Genomic DNA, 21,349 nt, shown 5'->3' with positions numbered 1-21,349 from the left:
CTATGATCCTATGTTCACATCATTATGCAGCTTCTTCTATTTGTATAGAGGCTTGAGGACTTTCCTGATTTGGTTGGCCTGGAACTGTAATCCTTTTCAGCCTGCCTAGTATGGCACCTTGTGCCATTATACCCAACTACTGGTTGAAATGGAGTTACGTGTTTGTGCCTTGACTGGACTTCAGTCAGAATTCCCAGCTTCCCAAGTAGAGGCATGAGCCATCATCACTCAAATAGTGATTTTTTTTTAAGATGCAACAGTATTCCTTTCACTGGAGGAGGAAATGAACTGGCAAAGTTTCAAACAAAGAACAAGGCCAAAATAAAACTAGGAGAGAATGGAGGAAAGTGTGATATTTGTCAAAAGAGAAATGTACTCATTACCTGACTTATGTAACTGTGACCCCTCTGTATATCACCTTATAACAAATTTTTTTTTAAAAAAGGGCCAAAGTAAAGACCAACCTAACGTTAAAGCTTCTAATATTTTGTCATCTGATACCACAAAGCCTCCAGTGCCAAACAGTTCTTGGTAACTGTCATTAAGAACATCTTCAGGGCTGTCTACTCCAGCAAACATAATGCTGGGGAAATGTTTCATCTTCAGCAAAGAAGGAATCTGTTGGACATAAAAGGACCTTTGTCAAGGCAGGTGCATCAAACACATGGTGTTAAACACTTTTGTCACTTTTCTATCCCAAGAGGTGAAAGTATCTTTAGCCCATACTAATAACTTGGTCACAAGTTTAAGTAGTATTTCTCAGCTCATCAACAAAAATGAATTTGTCAAAATTAAAGACCTCTCAAAAACTTCCAAAGACTTGGAAAAAATTCAAGCGGGAAGAGTGCATCTGGGGTTTTGGGTACCTTTACAGTAACTGGTCAGGTCCCATAAACTTAGAACTGTGCTATCAACAGCTCACTGCCCACTGATAACAGTGGGACAAAACACTGAGGCCGTGGCCCTTTCTGGGAATAAGGAAATGTTCACAAAATGTTCACAAAACCAAAATTTCTCTTTCTTCCTTCCTCTTTTAGGCAGATGCAATAGCACTTGAATACACCTAAGCCATTTAATCAACATTTCTTTTTATCAGAGATCAAGTGATACAGATTTTAGGATACAGATGTCAAGTGAGAAAATTTAGAAATCACATTTTCACACAGTACTTCCCTTGTTTAATATGAATAGTTTGACTTCATGAAGCTCGAACTGCCCTACAAATACCTTACAATTGCCCTATACAGTATGCCATAGTGCACCCCCCTTGTCTCCATCTTCTCACTTGTAGGTCTACTAGGAAGTGCACATTAGCTTTTCCCAACACAGAAAATCATGGGTACTACAGAACAACTTCAGTATTGGGAATACATTGTTTTGGTTAAGAAAGATGTTTCCAAACCTACCTGATGCAAATGTGATGCTATATCTTCATTTCTGATGATAACTATTAGCATATCATTCTCTCTGCCAAAAACTTTGCAGAAATGCTGAGGTTCAATTTCCATATGGCCTCCTTTCCTCAGAATGTTCTGAAAGATTTAGAGTAGTCATTATAGAATATCCTATCAAAGCAACATTAAGTAGCAATTTGTATAAATTACCAAACTTTTATATATAAAAATGATAAATTGGATTCTTAGTAACAAGTATTACAAGTTCAAAAGAAATTCGAAGCTTAAAGATAAAGCAATTTATAATAATTTTTTCATGTCCATAAAACACAAAAGCTGACTTTTTAAAAACTACCAAACCAATCTACATAAATGACTTCCAATTTTTTTCTAGGGCATAAAATATCTTTGGGTTCACTAGTTATTTACTTTTAAATGCCACTGCTAGAGCTACTACTAAAACTTTAAAAATCAATTGGGAATTTCATATCCCTAATTAGAGACAATTTGGAGAGAAATAAAGTCCTATAGATCTGTATCTTTGAATAGATAGTCAATACGGTAACAATGGAATGCTGATTATTCTAACTCACAAAACAGTTTCTAAGGATGAGAAAGTGCCTTCCACTGAGGTAATTGTTTGCTCAAGGTTAGCACCCTACTACGTAAGCCATGTCTCCACTTCTTGCTTTTTCCTGGTTAACTAGAGGTTTTAAAAAGTGTCTCTCAGATTTGTCTGTGCAGGTTGGGTCCAAACATGATCTTTGGTTCTCAACCTCCTTAATAACTAGGATTACAGATGTGAGCTACCAGTACTCAGCTTCTACTGAGATTTGAACATGTTCTTTCTTTCTTTTTTTTTTTTAAGGTCTGGTCATGGGGCCTGAACTCTGGGCCTGGGCGCTGTCCCTCAGCTCTTCAGCTTGAGGCTAGCACTCTACAATTTGCCACAGTGCCACTTCCAGCTTTTTTCTTTTTGCTTATGTGGTACTGAGGAATCGAACCCAGGGCCTCAGGCATGCAAGGCAAGTGCTCTACCACTGAGCCACCTTCCCAGCCCCATGAACATGTTATTTCTAAATGAAGGATGCAATGTTGCCACTGTATGACCTAGTCAAAACTATTTTCTTTAAATACTTCATAATGGATGGCCTGATATTTAAGAAATTCTTGTAAGATTTCTTTTTACAAAGGACTTACTAAAATATTTAATCTTGAGCCATCATTATGTTACTAATAAACTACTAGAATGAGGCTGTGTGTGATGGTACATAACTATAATCCCAGCTACTTTGAAGGCAAATGGTAGGATTATACCCTGAAGGTGGCAAGGAGAAAAGCGTAAGACCCTATCTGAAAAATACGCTTTTAGCAAAAGGACTGGGACATGATTGAAGTGGTAGTATGCTTGCCTAACAAGCTTGAGGCTGTGAGTTCAAATTTCAGCACTGCCCAAAAAACAAAAAACAAAAAAAAAAAACCAAATAAACTATTAGAATGAACACTTTTTTTTTTTAATGCCAGTCCTGGGGCTTGAACTCAGGGCCTATCTAGGCACTATCTCTATGATTCTGTGCTCAAGGCTACTGATCTCCCACGTCAGCCACAGCTCTACTTCAAATGGTATCCTTAGATCTCAGCCTCCTAAAGTGGCTAGGATTACAACAGGTGTGAGCCACTAGTGCTCAGCTCTGTAATGAACACATTAAAAAAAAAAAAAAAGTCAAACCCTGCAGTGTTACGGGCAATTATTATTTTGTGTAAAGACCTTGAGCATCTCCTTGTTTCATAAACAAATATTTCATCACTAATTCCATCCCATCCTTAATTAATGCTTCAGGACTAATCACTGAAGAATTATTGAAGATGACACTATTCTATTGATAGTACCCTAATTCTCATTTATTTAAAATAAATTTATTTAACATTTTCTCTCGAAAATTTTACCATTTGCACAAATTTGTTACTTGCAAATAGTGGCTAAATGATAAAATATTCTCTCGAAAAATACATTCAGTATAGAAAACAAGCTTTTCCAGAAGTAGTCCCACTGAAGATAAAATAGCCTTGACTTCCCTTCTACATGAAAATTTAACATCCCAGTGCTGTCTGGAAAGGAACTAGAAAGGAATGGAAACCTCATATAATTACTTGGTTGTTTTGGAGAAGATAGAAGCAAAAAGAAGTTAATTACTCTGTAGCAAAACATACATGATCATGATACTAACTCAACTGACTCACTCATTTCTTTTTTTGGAGTGGGTCATGGGGCTTGAACTCTGGGCCTAGGCACTGTCATGAGCTCTTCAGCTCAAGGCTAGTGCTCTACCACTTCAGCCACAGTGCTACTTTGTGTTTTCTGGAGAGGGGAGTCTCATGGACTTTCCTGCCTGGGCTGGCTCTGAACCGTGATCCTCAGATCTCAGCCTCCTGAGTAGCTAGGATTACAGGTGTGAGCTGCCCATTGGCTTCCTCATTTCTGATTCATTCAAGCACACTGGGTATTGGACATGTAACAAAATTAATTTCCAAGTGGCTTTTGGAAGCCAAGCATCTCCCAAAAGATTGGGGAAGATCATTCTTTATTTTTACTTCTTTGGTTATACTGGGGTTTGAAACTAGAGTCTCCCATTTGCTATGCAGTCATTCTACCACTTAAGCCATGCTCCCTTTTTGTCTGAGTTGTCCTGGACTCTGACCCTCCTACTTACGGCATCTTTCCTTGCTGAGATGATGTGTGTATACTACCAGTTGTACTACTTACTGACTTGCTAACATTTCAGCCTTGAACCACTGTCTCTCCCCACCCCCCAATCTCTGGGATTTTAAGTGTAAGTTATCATACAACATCACTCAATGTCTTTTCAACTATGTTACTCACTAAAATGGCAAGGAACCTGAAGCAATAACATAGAGGTGAAGGACAGGACAAACCAAACCCAGCAGTCACTTGTTATGGACTCTGAAGAACAAAATGAGCCTTAGAAGAAAGAAGACATGGGGAAGAGTTTATGCTAAAGAAAAACTCTACAAATCTGGGGGGAGGGGAAATCAAATGACACCATATTTACATGACACTAAATAGCCATTTTATGGAAGAAAACAAGCTATGACAAACAAGCTTCTGACAGGTGACAATTTGTTCTCCATTTATTGAAGGTAACATTCTAAAATGCAAATATGCTGCTATTCATCTTTTGTAAATGCTTCTCAGTGGCTTAGGTAACCAGTGACATCAAGATAAAGTCTATGATAAGGTAACTTCGTAAGATGTCCCTTCCTAACATCAGCCCTTTATCTCTCAACAGTACACACTGCCATGCTGACAGCTGCTGTCCTGCCTGGTCCTGTCTACCCTTCTGACCCACATCCAGTCATCCCAGGGTCATCCTCATTGCTTCTGCACTCACGTGTTCTTCTCTCTGCAGCACTTTCACCATAGGACATTCCAGAATTTGTGCCACAACTAACTTCTACAAAAAGTCACAAGGGTGGACATGCTCATAATTCACATGTAAGTATTATTTCTAATACTGAAATACAGAACCTCCAAAAATTATTACTACATATTTTCTTCTTGTAGTATGGATCATGAGATGAACCTCTTTTGGTTTAGAAAAATGTTTTCCTTTTACAATCTGATTACTAGGCTGGCACCAGTAGCTCACACCTGTGTAAGCCTAGCTACTCAGAAGGCTGAGATATAAGGATCACAGTCAAAGTTAGCCTTGGCAGGAAAGTCTGGGAGACTTTCATCTCCAACTAACTACCAGAACACCAGAAGTGGCACTGTGGCTCAAAGTGATAGAGCACTGGCTTTGAGCAAAAGAGCTCAGGGACAGCACTCAGGTGGCCCTGAGTTCAAGCACCAAAACCGACCAATAAAAAATCCTGATTACAAGAAAAAAAAAAAAAGAAATGTACTCGTTACCTGCCCATGTTTAAAAAAAAAAATCCTGATTACTAGGATCATTTATTTCCTGGTTGAATACATGGTTGATGATGAAACCCTGGTGAAATCTTGAGTTGGTAGGGGCCAGATGTGTATCAATTCACCATCAGTTTGTTTCATTTTATCCTCTCAGAATTTATCTGTCTTCCATTTGAAATATAACAACACTGAGTATGCAGATAAAAGACTGAGCTTTTATGTAAAACCTAAGTACTTTCTGGAGCCTAAACTGCTAAGTTCATTGCTCCTAAAATAAACTGAAGGCAATTAAAATAGTATTAAGAATAAATAGCCAGCCGGGTGCTGGTGGCTCACACCTGTAATCCTAGCTACTTCAGGAGGCTGAGATCTGAGGATCACGGTTCAAAGCCAGCCCGGGCAGGAGAGACCGTGAGACTCCTATCTCCAATAAACCACCAGAAAACCGGAAGTGGCGCTGTAGCTCAAGTGGTAGAGCGCTCGCCTTGAGCTGAAGAGCTGAGGGACAGCGCCCAGGCCCAGAGTTCAAGCCCCATGACCAACCAAAAAAAAAAAAAAAAAGAATAAACAGCCATTTTACCTTTGTTCGTAAGAAGAATGATTTATCTTCCGTTTCAACAAGGTAAAACTGGAAGGGACCCTCAGAAGCCTCTTGCATAACACTCTTTAGTTTGACATGCAAATTGTCACAGAAGTCTGTAATCATGTTTTTGTAGGAGACTGACAGTCTTGGGAAAGAAGGATACAGCTGCTGGGATGTGGCTTCTCCAGAGGTCACATTGAAATCTCCATCTTGGAAAACAACTTGGTTGCTATGCATCATCACTTTGTCAAATTCAGCATATTCATTTAGGATAAGAGAAATATCATTGCGAGAGTCTTTCAAAGTACTTCTATATCTTAGTTTGTTGAGGTGGAAAGGAACAGTCTGATTTCTTTGAGAAGTTATAAGACTTCCACTGTGACATTTCTCTTTCCAAAAGGAAGAATTGTGCAGATTGCTAGGTGAGCAGTTTCTTCTCTGTGGAGTCTGCTGTCTGCTGCTGCTGGAGTGTACAATTGTTACCAGAATAGGGCTTTTGGACTCTGGGTATAAAATTGAGGCCTCAGATACTTTTGTTGAAGGGAAAGCTCCAACTTGGGCAGATAATTCTTTCCAAAAGATACTGTTAGGTTCTAAGGCAGATTGCTGAGGGTAACTATTCTTTGCTACTTTCTTTACCTCATGTGCAAAACGTAGGTATTCCATGTCTAAAGTATTCTGTGTGAGGTCCTCTGCCACCTCCCAAGTCCAGGAGCTGAGCAGGTTGACATTTGTATTTGTAGTAGAACCTGGACGGCTCTTCAGATTAGTTTTCCTTTCATCTTTGACCTCTCTTGTGACAGTGAAATTTGCGTATGTCCTGAGGATACCTTGGAAGTCAGGGATTTGGACATAACCTGGCGTGTACTTATCCTTCTTTAGGCCCATGGCCCAGTTTTTGGGAGGAATGTTTATCTCTAGCTTTGGAACTTTCTTATTATTAGAGTAGCCCCAAGCTTCATTATCTCTATTGTTTAAGTTCATGCAAGAGTCATAACTACTTTTTGCAGCATCTTCTTTTTTGCTGTCATGACTACCTTTCAAAGTACATGAATTCTCCAAACTTAATTTGGGATTTCTAAAATTAAGAGTGTCTTCATCAAAGTCTCCAGAAAGTGGCTCATAGCACATATTAATGTCCATGCTCATCTCTGTGTCTCTGACAAGGGTTTCAGATTCTGTGTAGACTCTGTGCCTCTCATTAATGCTCTTACTGACAATCTGCTCTTCAGAAACTCGACAGACAAGAGGGTCAAAGGATTCTGAAACCAAGGAATCCGAAGAATCTTTATCAATACTTTCACTGGTGTTTGCTGTGTCTTGGTCAGAAGCAGCACACACAGGGAAACCCTTACCATTCCACAGCTCCTTTACTTCACATGTTGATGCACTCTGCAACACCTGGGTTTTCTGTTCATCTTTTGTATGAGGGTGAGAATGAGGTCCCATAGTGCTGAAATCTGTGTTTTTGTCATATAAATCAGCTTCTGTTTTAGTGTTAAGCAAATGGGCCATTTTGACTACAGATATTTCCTGTGTTGGATAGCCTGAGTTTACACTTGGTAGTCTTGTAGTTCCAACTGAGGAAAAATTAAGATTTAGAAACTCTGGGTGCATATATGCCTGTGTAACATCAGCTCCATCAGTGGCATCTATTTTCAAGTCACAGTCTTGGATATTTTTTATGCTTTTAGGGCTAGTCTGTTTGAATGGTGTATTCATTATTCCACTTAAGTGAGTTGTAGAAACCAATGTGTCTGCCAAAGACTTACTTTCAGTAATCTTCCTAGGACTAAGTAGAGGCTTACTGGACTCTAAGTAAAGGTGTTTAAAGTCTAAATTTCTGTTCTCTAAACTAACTGGCTGCAAAGAATTTCCTGATTTTGCCAGTTCTTCAAGGTAAGGTTTAAAATCACCTTCATACTTGGCAACGGAGGCAGGCTTATTTAACTCTGCATCACTGCACTGTACCTTTTCTGAGAAAGCTAAAACCTCATCATGGTCACTTATGATAATACCTTCACTTGCTTTACCAGGAAGGATTACTCTACCTTTGGTACCTGGATGATCAGTTAACTTTAGAGGCACTTCAGCTGAGAGCTGAATTTGTTGTACTTGAGTTAAGTCACCTTTTCCCACTGGGTAAGTGGAATAAACAGAACAATTTTCTTTTTCTGTTATGGGTAAATCTTCCACCTCAATCTGAGAGCATTTTTTACTTTTCTCATACTGTGTACCACAAACTTTTAAATTACAGGGAGATACAGTCTGAGATGGTCGAATTTCTTCAGATGATACTGGGAAGCCAGGACTGGAAGCTGGTGACACTTCTTCAATTAGAGAATCAAATGGAATGTCAGAGTTAACATTAATTTCCTCTACAATCTCAAGGGCACAATTTTCTTTGGAAAGTATTAAAGTAACTGGTTGTACATTATCTCTTTTCTCATTACCTAATGGTTCTTCTGACATAGCAGGATGCACTGATATATCCCTGGCTAAATTCACTTCTCTGTTTTCTAGGAGGGTTGCCTCCTTGTTTGATCTAACTATTTGTTTAGCTCTACCCTCAAGTTGTAACTCCTGTAGTTCTTCTACTCTGCCAGCTGGGATTTCTTCTCTGGGACTTGTAGGTGGTGATATTGTTAGAGTCAGGTCAATATCAGATTCCTCCTCTGACAATTCTGCACTAACCTCCTCCTTATTCATAGATACACTACTTTGCTGGTCATACACTGAATTTAATGATTCCAAATTCATATTTTCATGGTTGAGGCTGCCTTTGTCATCATTCCTTAGTTCTAAAGACCCATCTAACATAGTACTTTTTGGTGGGATACAGTTAAGGGAATCTAGGGCAGCTGAAGCAGATGGTGAGCCTACTTCAACTTGTGATGGCTCTATAATCTCTTCTGAAGATATGCTAAAGAGACTTGGCGTCTTCACAAAGACATCTTCAGAGTGATTAATGTCTTCATTGGCAACTGGATAACCTGAACTTTCAACTAATGATAGCATCGGTTTCTCAGTAGTTGGTGATGATATTGGAGGAGCAATCTCTTTTTGAATGAAAGACAGTTCTTCAGCAATCATCTCTTCACTTACTGAGGAGACAGAGAAGTACTTAGTGCCCTCCTGTCTAGTTGGTGCTAGAGATGGAATCTCCTGGAGACCTTGTGTTTGTGCCTTTTCCAATGAAATTATAGGATGCTTAACACTCACAGTAGGTGATATTTGCTTAATCAACTCAGTATTAAAGGTTGGAGATTTGTTGGTTATATTTACATCTGTATGTATTTGTTCATAGGTATTTTTTTCAAAAGTGAGAGTAAGTGGTTCCACATTAATCATCACACACTCCATATTCTTATCATCTACCTTTTGCAGAGAGGGCTGACATTCATTGCTTATGAGGTTACTATGCTGGGTAAGGTCAGGTATAGCACATGTGTCTGTCTGCACTGTTGTAGGAAAAGGATCACCTTTGCTTTTCAGGATGCTGTACAAAGACTTCTGACACGTCACTGCCTGACTGCTGGACCCATCACTAGTTGTGGTCAATGTGGCTTGTATGATAGTGTCATTATAAGAAGCCAATCCTGTGTTCTCAAGTGACTGAAAGGTTTTATCTTCACCAGAAATAGATGGTCCATTAGTTTGTTTACTTATAGTACCAGAAAGCACAAGATTAGAAGTCTCTAGTTTATCTGATAATTCTTGGGCTTTTTCTCCAATTAGCTGAAATGACAAAAATAAAACAAATGCTATTAATGACATTAACAATAACAGTAGTTAAATACAATCTTTTAAAATTACATGTGAACAGGGTTCACATGCTTACCTAGCATGCATGAAGAACTAGGTTTGATTCCTCAGTACCTCAAACAGAAAAGGTCAGAAGTGGCCCTGTGGCTCAAGTGGTAGAGTGGTAGCCTTGAGCAAAAGAAGGTCAGGGACAATGCACAGGCCTGAGTTCAAGCCCAGGACTTGCAAAAAATAAATAAAATAAAATAAAATTATGTGTGAACAGAAAAAGCAAATATTTTTAGTTTGTTTGAATCTTGAAATCTTAGTATCCCAGGAAGCCCAGGGCCAGTGGCTCATGCCTGTAATCCTAGCTAATCAGGAAGCTAAAATCTGAGGAATGCAGTTCAAAGCTGGCATAGGCAGGAAAGTTGGTGAGGCTCTTATCTTCAGTTGACTACCAAAAATTTGGAAGTAGATCTAAGGTTCAGGTGGTAGAGTGCTAGCCCTAGGCTAGCCTGGGACATGACCAGGCCCAGAATTCAAGCCCCAGGCCCAGCACAAAATAAAAAATAAAAGCATTTTTGTTATGGGAGGTATGGGAGGTAAGGGGAAAAGAAGGGATAGAGTAACACTGATTGGAATAAAACTGTAAACATGTGGAAATATAATAGTGAAACTTCCCCCACCATACACACTATAATCAATGTAAACTAATAAAATTCAGCTTCAAAATGAGACACTTAACTCAAGGACACTGAAGCATGACTTCAGCAGAACAGGCTGAGATGTCAGATGTCAGTTTTAAATTTTAGTTTTAAAGGAACAAAGCATATGCAAAGTCTTGGTAGCAAGAGTATTAAGAACTTCTGGGTAGCCTTCTTTGTATCACACTACATAAGGTAACATGTGGCCACATTCCTTTATCTCATGCTGTGGTCTGAATGAAATGCCAACTGTGGCATTTTGACATATTTATATTCAGATATATGTTCTTAGATACAGGTAAAGAGTTATGTTTCTGATCATTTAAAAAGAATTTTTCAAACACATGAAAAACTAGTGCCTGCTGAGCTAAAATATTCTTTGCATCCCACTATGCCCACAAGGACTGGTACAGTATCCAACAAGATGCCAGGAACAGCTTTGAAATACAGTCAGTACCCATAATACAAACATCCAAAACCCAAAGCTTTTTTTTTTTTTTTGGGGGGGGGGGAAGGGTTGGTCGTGGGGCCTGAACTCTGGGCCTGGGCGCTGTCCCTCAGCTCTTCAGATCAAGGCTAGCGCTCTATGACTTGAGCCACAGCGCCACTTCCAGCTCTTTTCTTTTTTTTGCTTACGTGGTGCTGAGGAATCGAACCCAGGGCCTCATGCATGCAAGGCAAGCGCTCTACCACTGAGCCACCTTCCCAGGCCCCATACATATTTTTTTATTCTAAGGCAGTAGTTCTTAATTGGGTATTCTGTATCTGCTGAGAATCACATAAATACCTTCAAAAAAAAGCCACACATTACATGAAGTATTTTAAGATGTACACATTTTAAATATGCATGTAAGGATGCACATGAAACAAAATTTGACAGTGATCTAGGCTGTCTAGATTTGAACCCTGACGTAGCTATTTACTATGTTTCTTTAGGGAATTACTTCCTGAGTAATTTTTATGCCTTATTTTCCTCATCTATAAAATGGCTTATCACTGGTTTATCTGAGAAATCACTAAACGGAACACAATGCTCCAGAAACCCTCACAATAATGATGTTGCTGATATAAAGTTTTTCACCATTCACTAATGTTAAAGCATTATTACAGGTACTGTCTAAACTCTTGAAAAACTAGTCTATAGACAATTGAGCAAAAGTGTCAAATCAAGAGTTTGAGAACAATCTCAGCCCCCCCGTATATATATATATATGTGTATATATATATATATAATATGCATATATATATATATATATATATATAGAATAATATATTCCAAATCCAAAAAAAGAAAAACTAGTCTACACTAAATCTGGACTATAAACTTAAAAGGGCAGATGTTTTGTCAATCTATTTCCTTAGAATGTTGTTACAAACTTCTGATCTGTTCCAGTTAAAAGTTGAATTATCTAGCCTAGCTGAACATCAGTTGAAAACAATGGAATAAAACAAAGTGTCTTCCACACTTGGAAATAGTGACCTGCAATAGCTTTTCTCCAAAATTAACTCAGATATAATCAGGTCAAGGTTTATCAAAGTTTTGTTTTTTTGGTCTGAGACAGGGACTTCAACTCAGTAGCCGATGTTCTCATTCACTGGTTAATGCTTTACCAACTGAGCCATGGCTCCAACCCCAGCATTTCTAGTATTTACTATAAACATACTTGGTCCTTAAATAATACCTTGGTAAGACATGACAAGTACTGACAGTCACCTATTAAGAACAACAACAAAAAACCCCACATAGAACAAGCAATTTGCTCTAAATTGTAACAATAAGTGCATGATCATGGTGGGCTCCCACATCATTTAACTCATGTGAAGAACACATTTTCTCCAAATAATACTGTTTCAAATATAATTTTAACATATCTTCAAAATAATGGCAGCATTTACAAACTTAGTCTTACCTCATTATTACAAGAACAGACAGAATTCTGGCTCACAGAGGTACCCAAATGACGCTCTCTTGCAAATGCTTCTTTCTCTTCATTCTGTACACAGAATCCCAAGTGTCTCATAGGTGGTGATTTAATGAATGGAAGCACATTGTTAGAGGTAGGGAAGGATACTTTAGCATGACTTCTAGGTGTTTCTTTATTCTCCAATAGAGGGTCGAGAGAATATTTTTCTACATTGGAGGTCTCCTCAATTTCACTGAGTTCAAAAGATTCTAAAGTGCTATTTATAGACACGTATTTTGCTGGATTACTGTGTTCCACAACTTTTCGGGATGATGGTATGATTTTGTTTTGATTGCTGTAAAACAGAGCGACCCACATGTGAAGTAAAAGCTTTACGTCTTCCACATTTTCAGGTACATTAGAGTTCCAGGGCCTATAATTTTAGAAAAAACACAAAAACAATTCAAATATTTTAAATCTTATAAAAAACAAATGCCCCCAACACTAACCATAAGTTTTGTACTAATTTTTATTTTTAAAATTACAGGTGCCGGTGGCTCACACCTGTAATACTAGCTACTCAGGAGGCTGAGATCTGAGGATTGCGGTTCAAAGCCAGCCTAGGCAGGAAAGTCCATGAGACTCTTATCTCCAATAAAACACTAGAAAACCAGAAGTGGCACTGTGGCTAAAGCGGTAGAGCGCTTGCCTTGAGCTGAAGAACGCAGGGACAGCACCCAGGCCCAGAGTTCAAGGCTCACGACCAACCCCCCCCCCCAAAAAAAAATTACAGATATGAAGCAATGAATACTATGTAGTTAATTTAACAAATATTATTAAGCCTAACCCACTAATTTTAATGAGAAGGAAACAAAGAAACACAACATTTAAGTGAGTTCTTTTTGTTGTTGTTCTGTTTTTCTGGGGATGTGAACTCAGGGCCTCACACTTACTGGGCAAGATGTCTTACTTCTGAGCCACACCTCTCCAGTTTAAGTAACTTTTTCCAAACCACAAAAATCTATATGACAGAACTATGAACTGATCAGGGATCTCCTGACTCTTGGTCTGGCACTTGGCTTTTATACCAACTTTCCTTGAAGACGGCATACCTGTTTTATGTGGGTGTAATACCAATATTATTCTGGGCAATTAAGTACAACAATGCTTTTTCAGATTACATGTCTGGATATCCTGAAACCATGCAAAGATAGTGGCATTCCATGTAATAGCTAGCCATCCTTTCTTCCTGACTCTGTGCCACCAGTGATGCCTACCCCAAAGAAACATCTAAAGTCACTTTTTAAAAAAAAGTAATATATTAATAACCTCAAGCTTTAACTACTGCTAAACTCATATTTAAAAAAAAAAAAAAGTGCTACCTTGCCAAGTACCAGTGGCTCATACCTAGCTACTCAGGAGGCTGAGACCTGAGGATGAAGTTCAAAGACAGTCTGAACAGGAAACTCCATGAGACTCTTATCTCTAATCAATGACCAAAAAGTGAAGCTGTGGTTCAAATGGTAGAGTGCCAGCCTTGAGTGAAAAAGTTAAGAAATAGCACCCAGGTCCTCAATTCAAGTCCCAGTACTGGTGTGTATGCATATACACACAATGTTACTCAGTCATGCTCCATTTACATCACCTGGAAATTTGTTACTAATATAGACTATCAGACCCACCTTACCATAGATGGCACCTGCTGCTCAGTAAGATCCCTAAATGAGCTGCACAATGATGTCTGAGAAGCCTGTGACCCTGGTCACAAGATAAAAGAGCTGGGAAGGCCTAGATGCAAACCTAGGTTAGTTTTAAATCCAATGCCTGTGGCGCTGTGCTATTAACAACCCTATTATTGCCTCTCTCCTTTTACTTTTATAGCTGGAGGTACTGGAGTTTCAAACTCGGGGCCTTTAACTTGGTAGAGCTACACCCTGTAGCCGTTTTTCTTGGGTTGTTTTAGGTGCCTAGGTGTATAGCTCAGCTTATGTTGACCTACCTAGACTTCCTGTAGTTGCTAGGATCATAGATGTACCACTGTGTCCAGCTTCCTGCTAAAGAGATGAAGTCTCTCAGTTTTTGCCCAGCCAGGCTGGCCTAAACCTGTGATCCTTCTGATCTCATCCTCCCAAGTAGTTAGGATTACAAGTGTGACCCACTGGCTCTTGCTTTCTTATTTATAGAACCATTTACTCATGACTTCTACCAATCTGAATACTTGAACAAGCTAGAAGTCTTTTTTTTTTTTTTTTAATTTTAATATTTGCCAGTGCTGGGGCTTGAACTCTGGGGCCTGGTTGCTGTCCCTGAGCTTTTTCTGCTCAAAGCTAGTACTCTACCACTTTGAGCTACAGCACCTCTGGCTTTTTGAGTAGTTTATTGGAGATAAGAGTCTCACAGTTTCCTGCCTAAGCTGGTTTCAAACCACGATCCTCAGATCTCAAGCTCCTGAGTAGCTAGGATTACAGGCATGAGCCATGGGTGCCCGGCTTAGAAGTTCTTTTGTTGTTTTTTCTGGTTTGTAGTGGGGCTTGAACTCTGGGCCTAGGCGCTTTCCCTATGCTCTTCAGCTCAAGGCAAGCACTCTACCACTTGAGCCACTTCCAGTTTTCTGGTGGCTTATTGGAGACCAGAGTCTCACAGACTTTCCTGCCTGGGCTTGCTTTGAACCATGATCCTCAGATCTCAGCCTCCTCAGTAGCTAGGATTACAGGCGTGAGTCACCAGCACCTGGCTAGAAGTCATTTTTAAATGTTTCCTCTGGAACTCAGTTTGTAAAGCATTATTTTTGTATCTCACAGTATTACATTAAGGTCACCAGTACTGGCAAATAAATACTGTAAAATGGAAAGCCATTTTTTTTTTAAAAAAAAGGCCATTTGTAACATTAAAAGCTTTCCACATACATGACCACTGACTTCCTATTACTCTTCAGTAAAGTGAACGTTCAGTACACCTTCAATACTACTTTTCAATATAACCACCAATTACAAGGTTTTCTTACAACAGCTTCTTTTCTCTTTCACCAAAGTTTAGCACAGGTTTCCCATCTGACAATATTTATCTTAACAGAAAAGTCATAGGCATTTTCACTGAGTGCACTCCTACTTACCCATGTAATGCTCTTAAAATAGTTTTTTCCATTGGGTTGTTGGTATATTTACTATCTAAACTAAATTTGTATTCTGTTTCACATATGAAAGTGATCTTCAAGGAGCCATCACAATTAAGCACAGTATGAGAACAGAACTCTTTCAGGTTAGAAGTTACAAATCGACTTTTGCGCTTAATCAATGAGTCCTCAGAAAACTTCTGTAGAGGGGAAGTGTTCTGTAGATGCCGAAATGGTATGACTTTTCCTACTGGAGTTCCAGTCTCAGGGCCTTTTGTCCCATTCTTGGTAAAAGTAGGGCCTGGTAAACCTCTCTGATGTAAATGTTTCTTTGAATGTTCTGGAAGGAGCAGGGCATATGAATGTTCCACAGCAACAAAAGCATTTAGGTTTTGGCTTGTAGCTGAAGATGGTAGAGCTTCTTCAGGGAGTGCTGACTGGGCTCTGGCAGGGGCCTGACTACCAGCAACCAAGTTCTCTTCTTGGTTAACAGTTATGTCTGACTCAGAATTGTCCTTTCTATCTGAGGATGGTTTAGGCAGTAGTACACCTTTTTGACTTTTAACTCCCCTATGATATTCATGGTCAGAAGTACAACATAATAAATTTTCTTTAGAGAGTAAAACATCATTTTGTAGCAATTCAGTGGAGGAGAGGTTTCTAGGATCACATAATGGTACAGAAGAGGCAGCAGAGCTTAAAGCTAGGTCAGCTAACATATTTAGGGCCTGGGAGTCACAGATGATAGAGGAGTTTTGAGGAAGATCTTTTGGAGCATTGGAAGTACATTCTGGTTGCGCTGTATTTATGCTAATTCCATCTTTTTGACCATCTGATGAAATTTCTGATTGAAGCTGTAAAGTGGTTTCTCTTTTGGCTTCAGAATAAAATAAAAAAAAAACATAAATATAACATTGGCTTTCCACAGAATCAAGTTTCTGTCAATACCATGTCTTAATGAAAATCAATGATTTACATAAACATATATATATATATGTGTGTGTGTGTGTGTATATATATATATATACATATGTAAGAAAAACCTAGAGACTGCATATTAAAATTTTGCCACCAGACTGAGATTCTTTCCAATCGTGAGGTCTATAATGTATTGACTCTGAGACAAATCGTAATGAATTTATACATTAAAAAATACCATTCAAAAATGCATGTACTGAACCATACACAAGACATACTGCAATAATGAAATCTGATTTGTGATATGTTGTAGAGGATGAAGGATAGTGATAACAGGAGTAAGAAAAAAAACCAACATATACTACTCAGTTCAAGAATCATATAATAAGGGGAAAGAAAAAAGGAGAGTCCTGCTCTCAGTGAGTTTACAATCTGGGGGGGAAGAAGGGGGAGAGACAGGAGAATATAATAGTTTTACTGGGTGTTGGTGGCACACACCTGTAATCCTAACTACTCAGAAGGCTGACAGCCCGGGCAAGCAAGTTGATGAGAATTTAACTCCAATACCAGCCAAAAACCTGGTTATAGCTTCAGCTGTAGCTGAAGTGGTGGAGTGCTAGCTTTAAACAAAACCCAGGCCCTGAGTTCAAGCACCAGGACTGGCACACTCACACAAAAAAATAGTATTAGTTTGAACTGTGTACTCGTTTTTTAGAACAGCATCTCAGGAACCATTTCCCTTAATAAATGATATATTAGAAAAGTATCCAAAGTCCAAAACAGATTTTTAAAAAACTATATTGTTTTTTGTTTTATTGCTCATACTAGTGCCTGCTCATTTGTTTTTTCTTTCCCCATACAGTGCCTGCTTTCGTTTGGCTTGTTTGCTCGGCTGACCCTCTATGCCCTGAGTTATATCTCTAGTCCAGCTTTATGCTAGTTATTCTGAAGATGGATTCTGATGGACTTTTCTGCCAGAACTGCCTCAAACTACAATCTTCTAAGTCTGAGCTTCTGAGTAGCTAAGATTACAGGCATGAGCTACCAGTGCCTAGCTTACACTGATTTTTAAACAATATAATGTAATGAGATAAAGTTAGAAGTCATAAATGAGCTCATCTTTTTCAAATGGTCATCATTTCAAACTTTACTCTCTTCTATGAAAATATTACCCCTTTGCTTTATCCATGAGAGCAGAACTACTGATTTTCTTTCTTTTTTTGTTTTTGGTTGGTCATGGCAACTGAACTCTGGGCCTGGGCACTGTCCCTTAGCTCTTCAGCTCCAGGCTAGCACCCTGCTACTAAGACACAGCACCACTTCAGGCTTTTTTCTGCTTATGTGGTGCTGAGGAATCGAACCCAGGCCTCATGCATGTGGGGCAAGCACTCTACCACTGAGCCAACTTCCCAGCCCAACTATTGATTTCTGTAGATAATCAAGACCTAAACATTTGCCCCTTAAATATTTATATTCTCCAATAGTTTTCATGGATTTTCTCAGAATAATAAAAGTCTTAAGTGTTATTTTTTATTTTTATTTTTTTGTCGACCATGGGGCTTGAACTCTGGGCTTGGGTGTTGTCCCTACACTCTTCAGCTCAAGGCGAACACTCTACTGCTTGAGCCACAGCGCCACTTCTGGTTTTCGAGTGGTTTGTTGGAGATAAGAGTCTCTCCGACTTTCCTGCCTGGGCTGGCTTTGAACTGTGATCCTCAGATCTCAGCCTCCTGAGTAGCTAGGATTACAGGCATGAGCTACTGGAGCCCGGCTGAAATGTTATTATGAAAGATAAAGTTAGCAGAGATGCTAGGCAATGAATCCCTGTTGTAGGTAAGTGGACATAAGGAAAATACCAACTGGATTTCTCTTTATAATGACCAAAGTAGGTCTAAAATGAATTGATAACCTGTCTGAAAAGGCAAGTAACTAATAAAGATGTCATCAGTTAGGATGAGAAGGATTAGGGTGGGTGATATTAAATCTAACACTATACAGTGTTATTTTAAATAGGATATCCTAAAGGGGCAATGTAGAGGAAAGGGGCCCAAAGAAAATAACTGTCTTAGCACACAGGCATGTTGGAAATGTGTTTATTGACATTAGCTTCATTCCATCATTGTTAACCTTATGACTTCCATATACTTATCTCTTACTAGTTAAGCCTACTCTAAAGAATACTGTTATACTGTACTTAACACAAAAAATGGTACACTTTAGTATATATAGTCTCTCATAAAACAATTACAGACTTATTTGTAGGCTCTTAATTAAAAAATAACACAAATAATCTACCTCTATTTAAGACAGAGACAAGACAACGCCAAATTATATAAATGAAATTAGTGAAAAACTGTATCACAAACTTTGAAAAGGACAGATTATTTGTTCATTAAAAATTTGTTTTGATGACTTAGAAATTCTCATTTGATTCTGCTAATTGCAACTTAAAGTAATTAAGATGAACAATTTTCAAAATGAATCCAACATAGCCATGTTCCATCTGCCATCTTAGGCTTAACATTTCAAGTGTAAGAAACAGACCAGTATAGGTAATTAATAAAGAATCAGATTTTAAAATTAGTAACCTTAAATTTTTTTTCTTTTTTCTTTTTGTTGGTCATGGGGCTCCAACTTAGGGCCTGGGGCTGTCTTTGAGCTCTTTCTGCTCAAGGCTAGCGCTCAACCATTTTGAGCCACAGACCCATTTTCTGGTTTTGGGGAGGTTAATTGGAGATAAGAGTCTCACAGGCTTTCCTGCCTGGGCTGGCTTCGAATCATGATCCTCAGATCAGCCTTCTGAGTAGTTAGGATTACAAGCGTGAGCCACCAGCACCCAGCTGTAACCTTAAAATTTTAATGGTTTATATGGCCATAAATGCAGCAGAAATTTGTCTAGTTTTAAACATATTTTGAAAACTTAATTTTATGTGCTTTTCTGTATAAACCCAAATGAATGCTGTCAACCAATTAGTTTATAAAAGCCAATCTCATAATGTTTATAAACTAATTTGAAAGATGGAACACCAAGACATATCAAATTATTAGAAACTACTATTAAAGGGGTAGAGTCTAAGGATATACCTTTTGTAGAACTAGAACTTAGATGTGTAGAGGGAAATTGCACAAGAAAAAAAACAGTGAGCTTAAGAAAAATACAAGTTAGCCAAAAGGGAAGTAATAAGTCAGGGAACAGCAGGAACTAAATAAATATGGTCATATGGTCATGTAGGGTAAGACTGTATCATGCATCCTTCAAAAACAATCACAAAAGTTCAAATTTTCCACAGAACCCAAATTATGTTACTACACCTTTTTCACCCCCTTTTTTTTCTTGGCAGTATTCAGGATTGAACTCTAATCCTTGCACTTAGAGGTCTACAGGCACTCTACCACCTCAGCCATGCCCCAAATTATCATTTCAGGTTTTAGAACAACATGATGAGCTATGAAAAAGTCTTCAGTCATAAAATAACACTACAGGAACTTAAAACTCCCAAGCTCATCACTAATTCCACCAACAAAATAACTGTCTTAAATTCCCCACCATCTATCAGGAGTGGAAAACCTCTATCACTGTACTATTAAGAGCCATTTGGATATTTGTAACATCATTTGGGGGCCTACTTTGAGTCTTGCCTATACTTGTCTTGGCAAAGCCAGATGAAATAATAGTTTTTTGTGGCCCTTATAAAGGCCCAGATGATGGATGTTCTCCACTCCTGATCTATGTGACATATAAGAATCAAGTAGATGATGAGGAATAAAGTAGCACCAGGGAAATCAAAAAGAAAATGAATAATAATATAAAGATAGGGGCTAGGAGAGGCTAGGAAGGTGGCTCAGTGGTAGAGCACTTGCCTTGCATGCCTGAGGCTCTGGGTTCGATTCCTCAGCACCACATAAGCAAAAAAAAGAAAAAAGGCAGAAGTGGCACTGTGGCTCAAGTGGCAGAGTGCTAGCCTTGAGCTGAAGAGCTGAGGGACAGCGCCCAGGCCCAGAGTTCAGGCCCCATGACCAGACCCCCCCCCCAAAAAAAATAGGGGCTAGGAGTGGGGCTTACTGGTGCAGTGTTTGCCTAGCATTCATGAAGCTGGGTTCAATTCCTCAGTACCACATTAACAGAAAAAGCCAGAAGTAGGTCTGTGGTTCAAGTGGTAGAGTGCTAGCCTAACAAAAAGAAGCTCAGGGACAGTGCCCAAGCCCCGAGGTTCAAGATCCAGGACTAGCAAAAAAACCAAAACCATAACCAAAAACATAAACAAAAACCCCAAACAAATAATATAAAGATAAAAGGGAATGAAGTCTCTCTATTGGGAATCAATACAAAAGATGAAATGTCATTATAGATGTCACAGTCTGGAAGGACTGCACTATACACAGAAAAGAAACAGACCCAAGAGTAGACTTGGTGGTATATGTTCAGTTGCATAGAGGTGAAGTCTGAGGTGACCCAAGAATTTCTAATAACAAAGTTGTTTAACAGTAGGAAATAGTCACAAAGCCACCATTCAAATCAAATCAATGAAATCAATATATAAGATTCTAGATTACTGACCGCTTTATGCTTGTTTGCTTTGTAAAGGTACTGGGGTCCTCATGCTTGCTGTGCAGGCATTCTACCACTTCAACCATGCTGGATTCCTAACAGCACTCTACTTATAGTCCTCTATAAACAAACAACTCTTTACCTTTATAAATGACTACAGAGCAGACAAATCTGCCAGGTATTTGCATGTGCATTTAGGTATAAGTAAGGCTATTTATACTTTTTTTTTATCTTGTAAAGATTCATGTTCAGGGCTGGGAAAGTGGCTCAGTGGTAGAGTGCTTGCCATGCATGCATGCGGCCCTGGGTTCGATTCCTCAGCACCACAGAAGCAGAAAAGGCTGGAAGTGGCACTGTGGTGGAAGTGGTAGAATGCTAGCCTTGAGCTGAAGAGCTGAGGGACAGTACCCAGGCCCAGAGTTCAGGCCCCACAACCAACCAAAAAAAAAAAAAAAATTCATGTTCAGACTCTATGCAAATTATAAACTCAGGACCCAGGCACTATCC

At 38.9% G+C, this 21,349-nt stretch overlaps 1 protein-coding gene across 3 annotated transcripts in view; it reads right to left on the bottom strand.

The window, feature by feature from the left end:
* Nucleotides 1-21,349, bottom strand: part of LOC138807713 (protein TASOR 2-like) — a 63,032-nt gene that overhangs the window by 5,515 nt on the left and 36,168 nt on the right. For all 3 annotated transcript variants that reach the window (XM_069993490.1, XM_069993488.1, XM_069993489.1), the window contains exons 17-21: nucleotides 15,376-16,252; nucleotides 12,270-12,696; nucleotides 5,906-9,646; nucleotides 1,407-1,532; nucleotides 465-618 (exon numbers count right to left, since the gene is read on the bottom strand). In XM_069993490.1, coding sequence (XP_069849591.1) covers nucleotides 465-618; nucleotides 1,407-1,532; nucleotides 5,906-9,646; nucleotides 12,270-12,696; nucleotides 15,376-16,252 — 5,325 coding nt within the window. The remainder of the gene's footprint in view (nucleotides 1-464; nucleotides 619-1,406; nucleotides 1,533-5,905; nucleotides 9,647-12,269; nucleotides 12,697-15,375; nucleotides 16,253-21,349) is intronic.

The sequence above is a fragment of the Dipodomys merriami genome, unplaced genomic scaffold, assembly GCF_024711535.1.
Source record: "Dipodomys merriami isolate MVZ:Mamm:240054 unplaced genomic scaffold, mDipMer1.0.p SCAF_429, whole genome shotgun sequence".
In the NCBI taxonomy this organism is placed as follows: domain Eukaryota; kingdom Metazoa; phylum Chordata; class Mammalia; order Rodentia; family Heteromyidae; genus Dipodomys; species Dipodomys merriami.
This window is presented reverse-complemented; position numbering and strand designations above follow the sequence as displayed.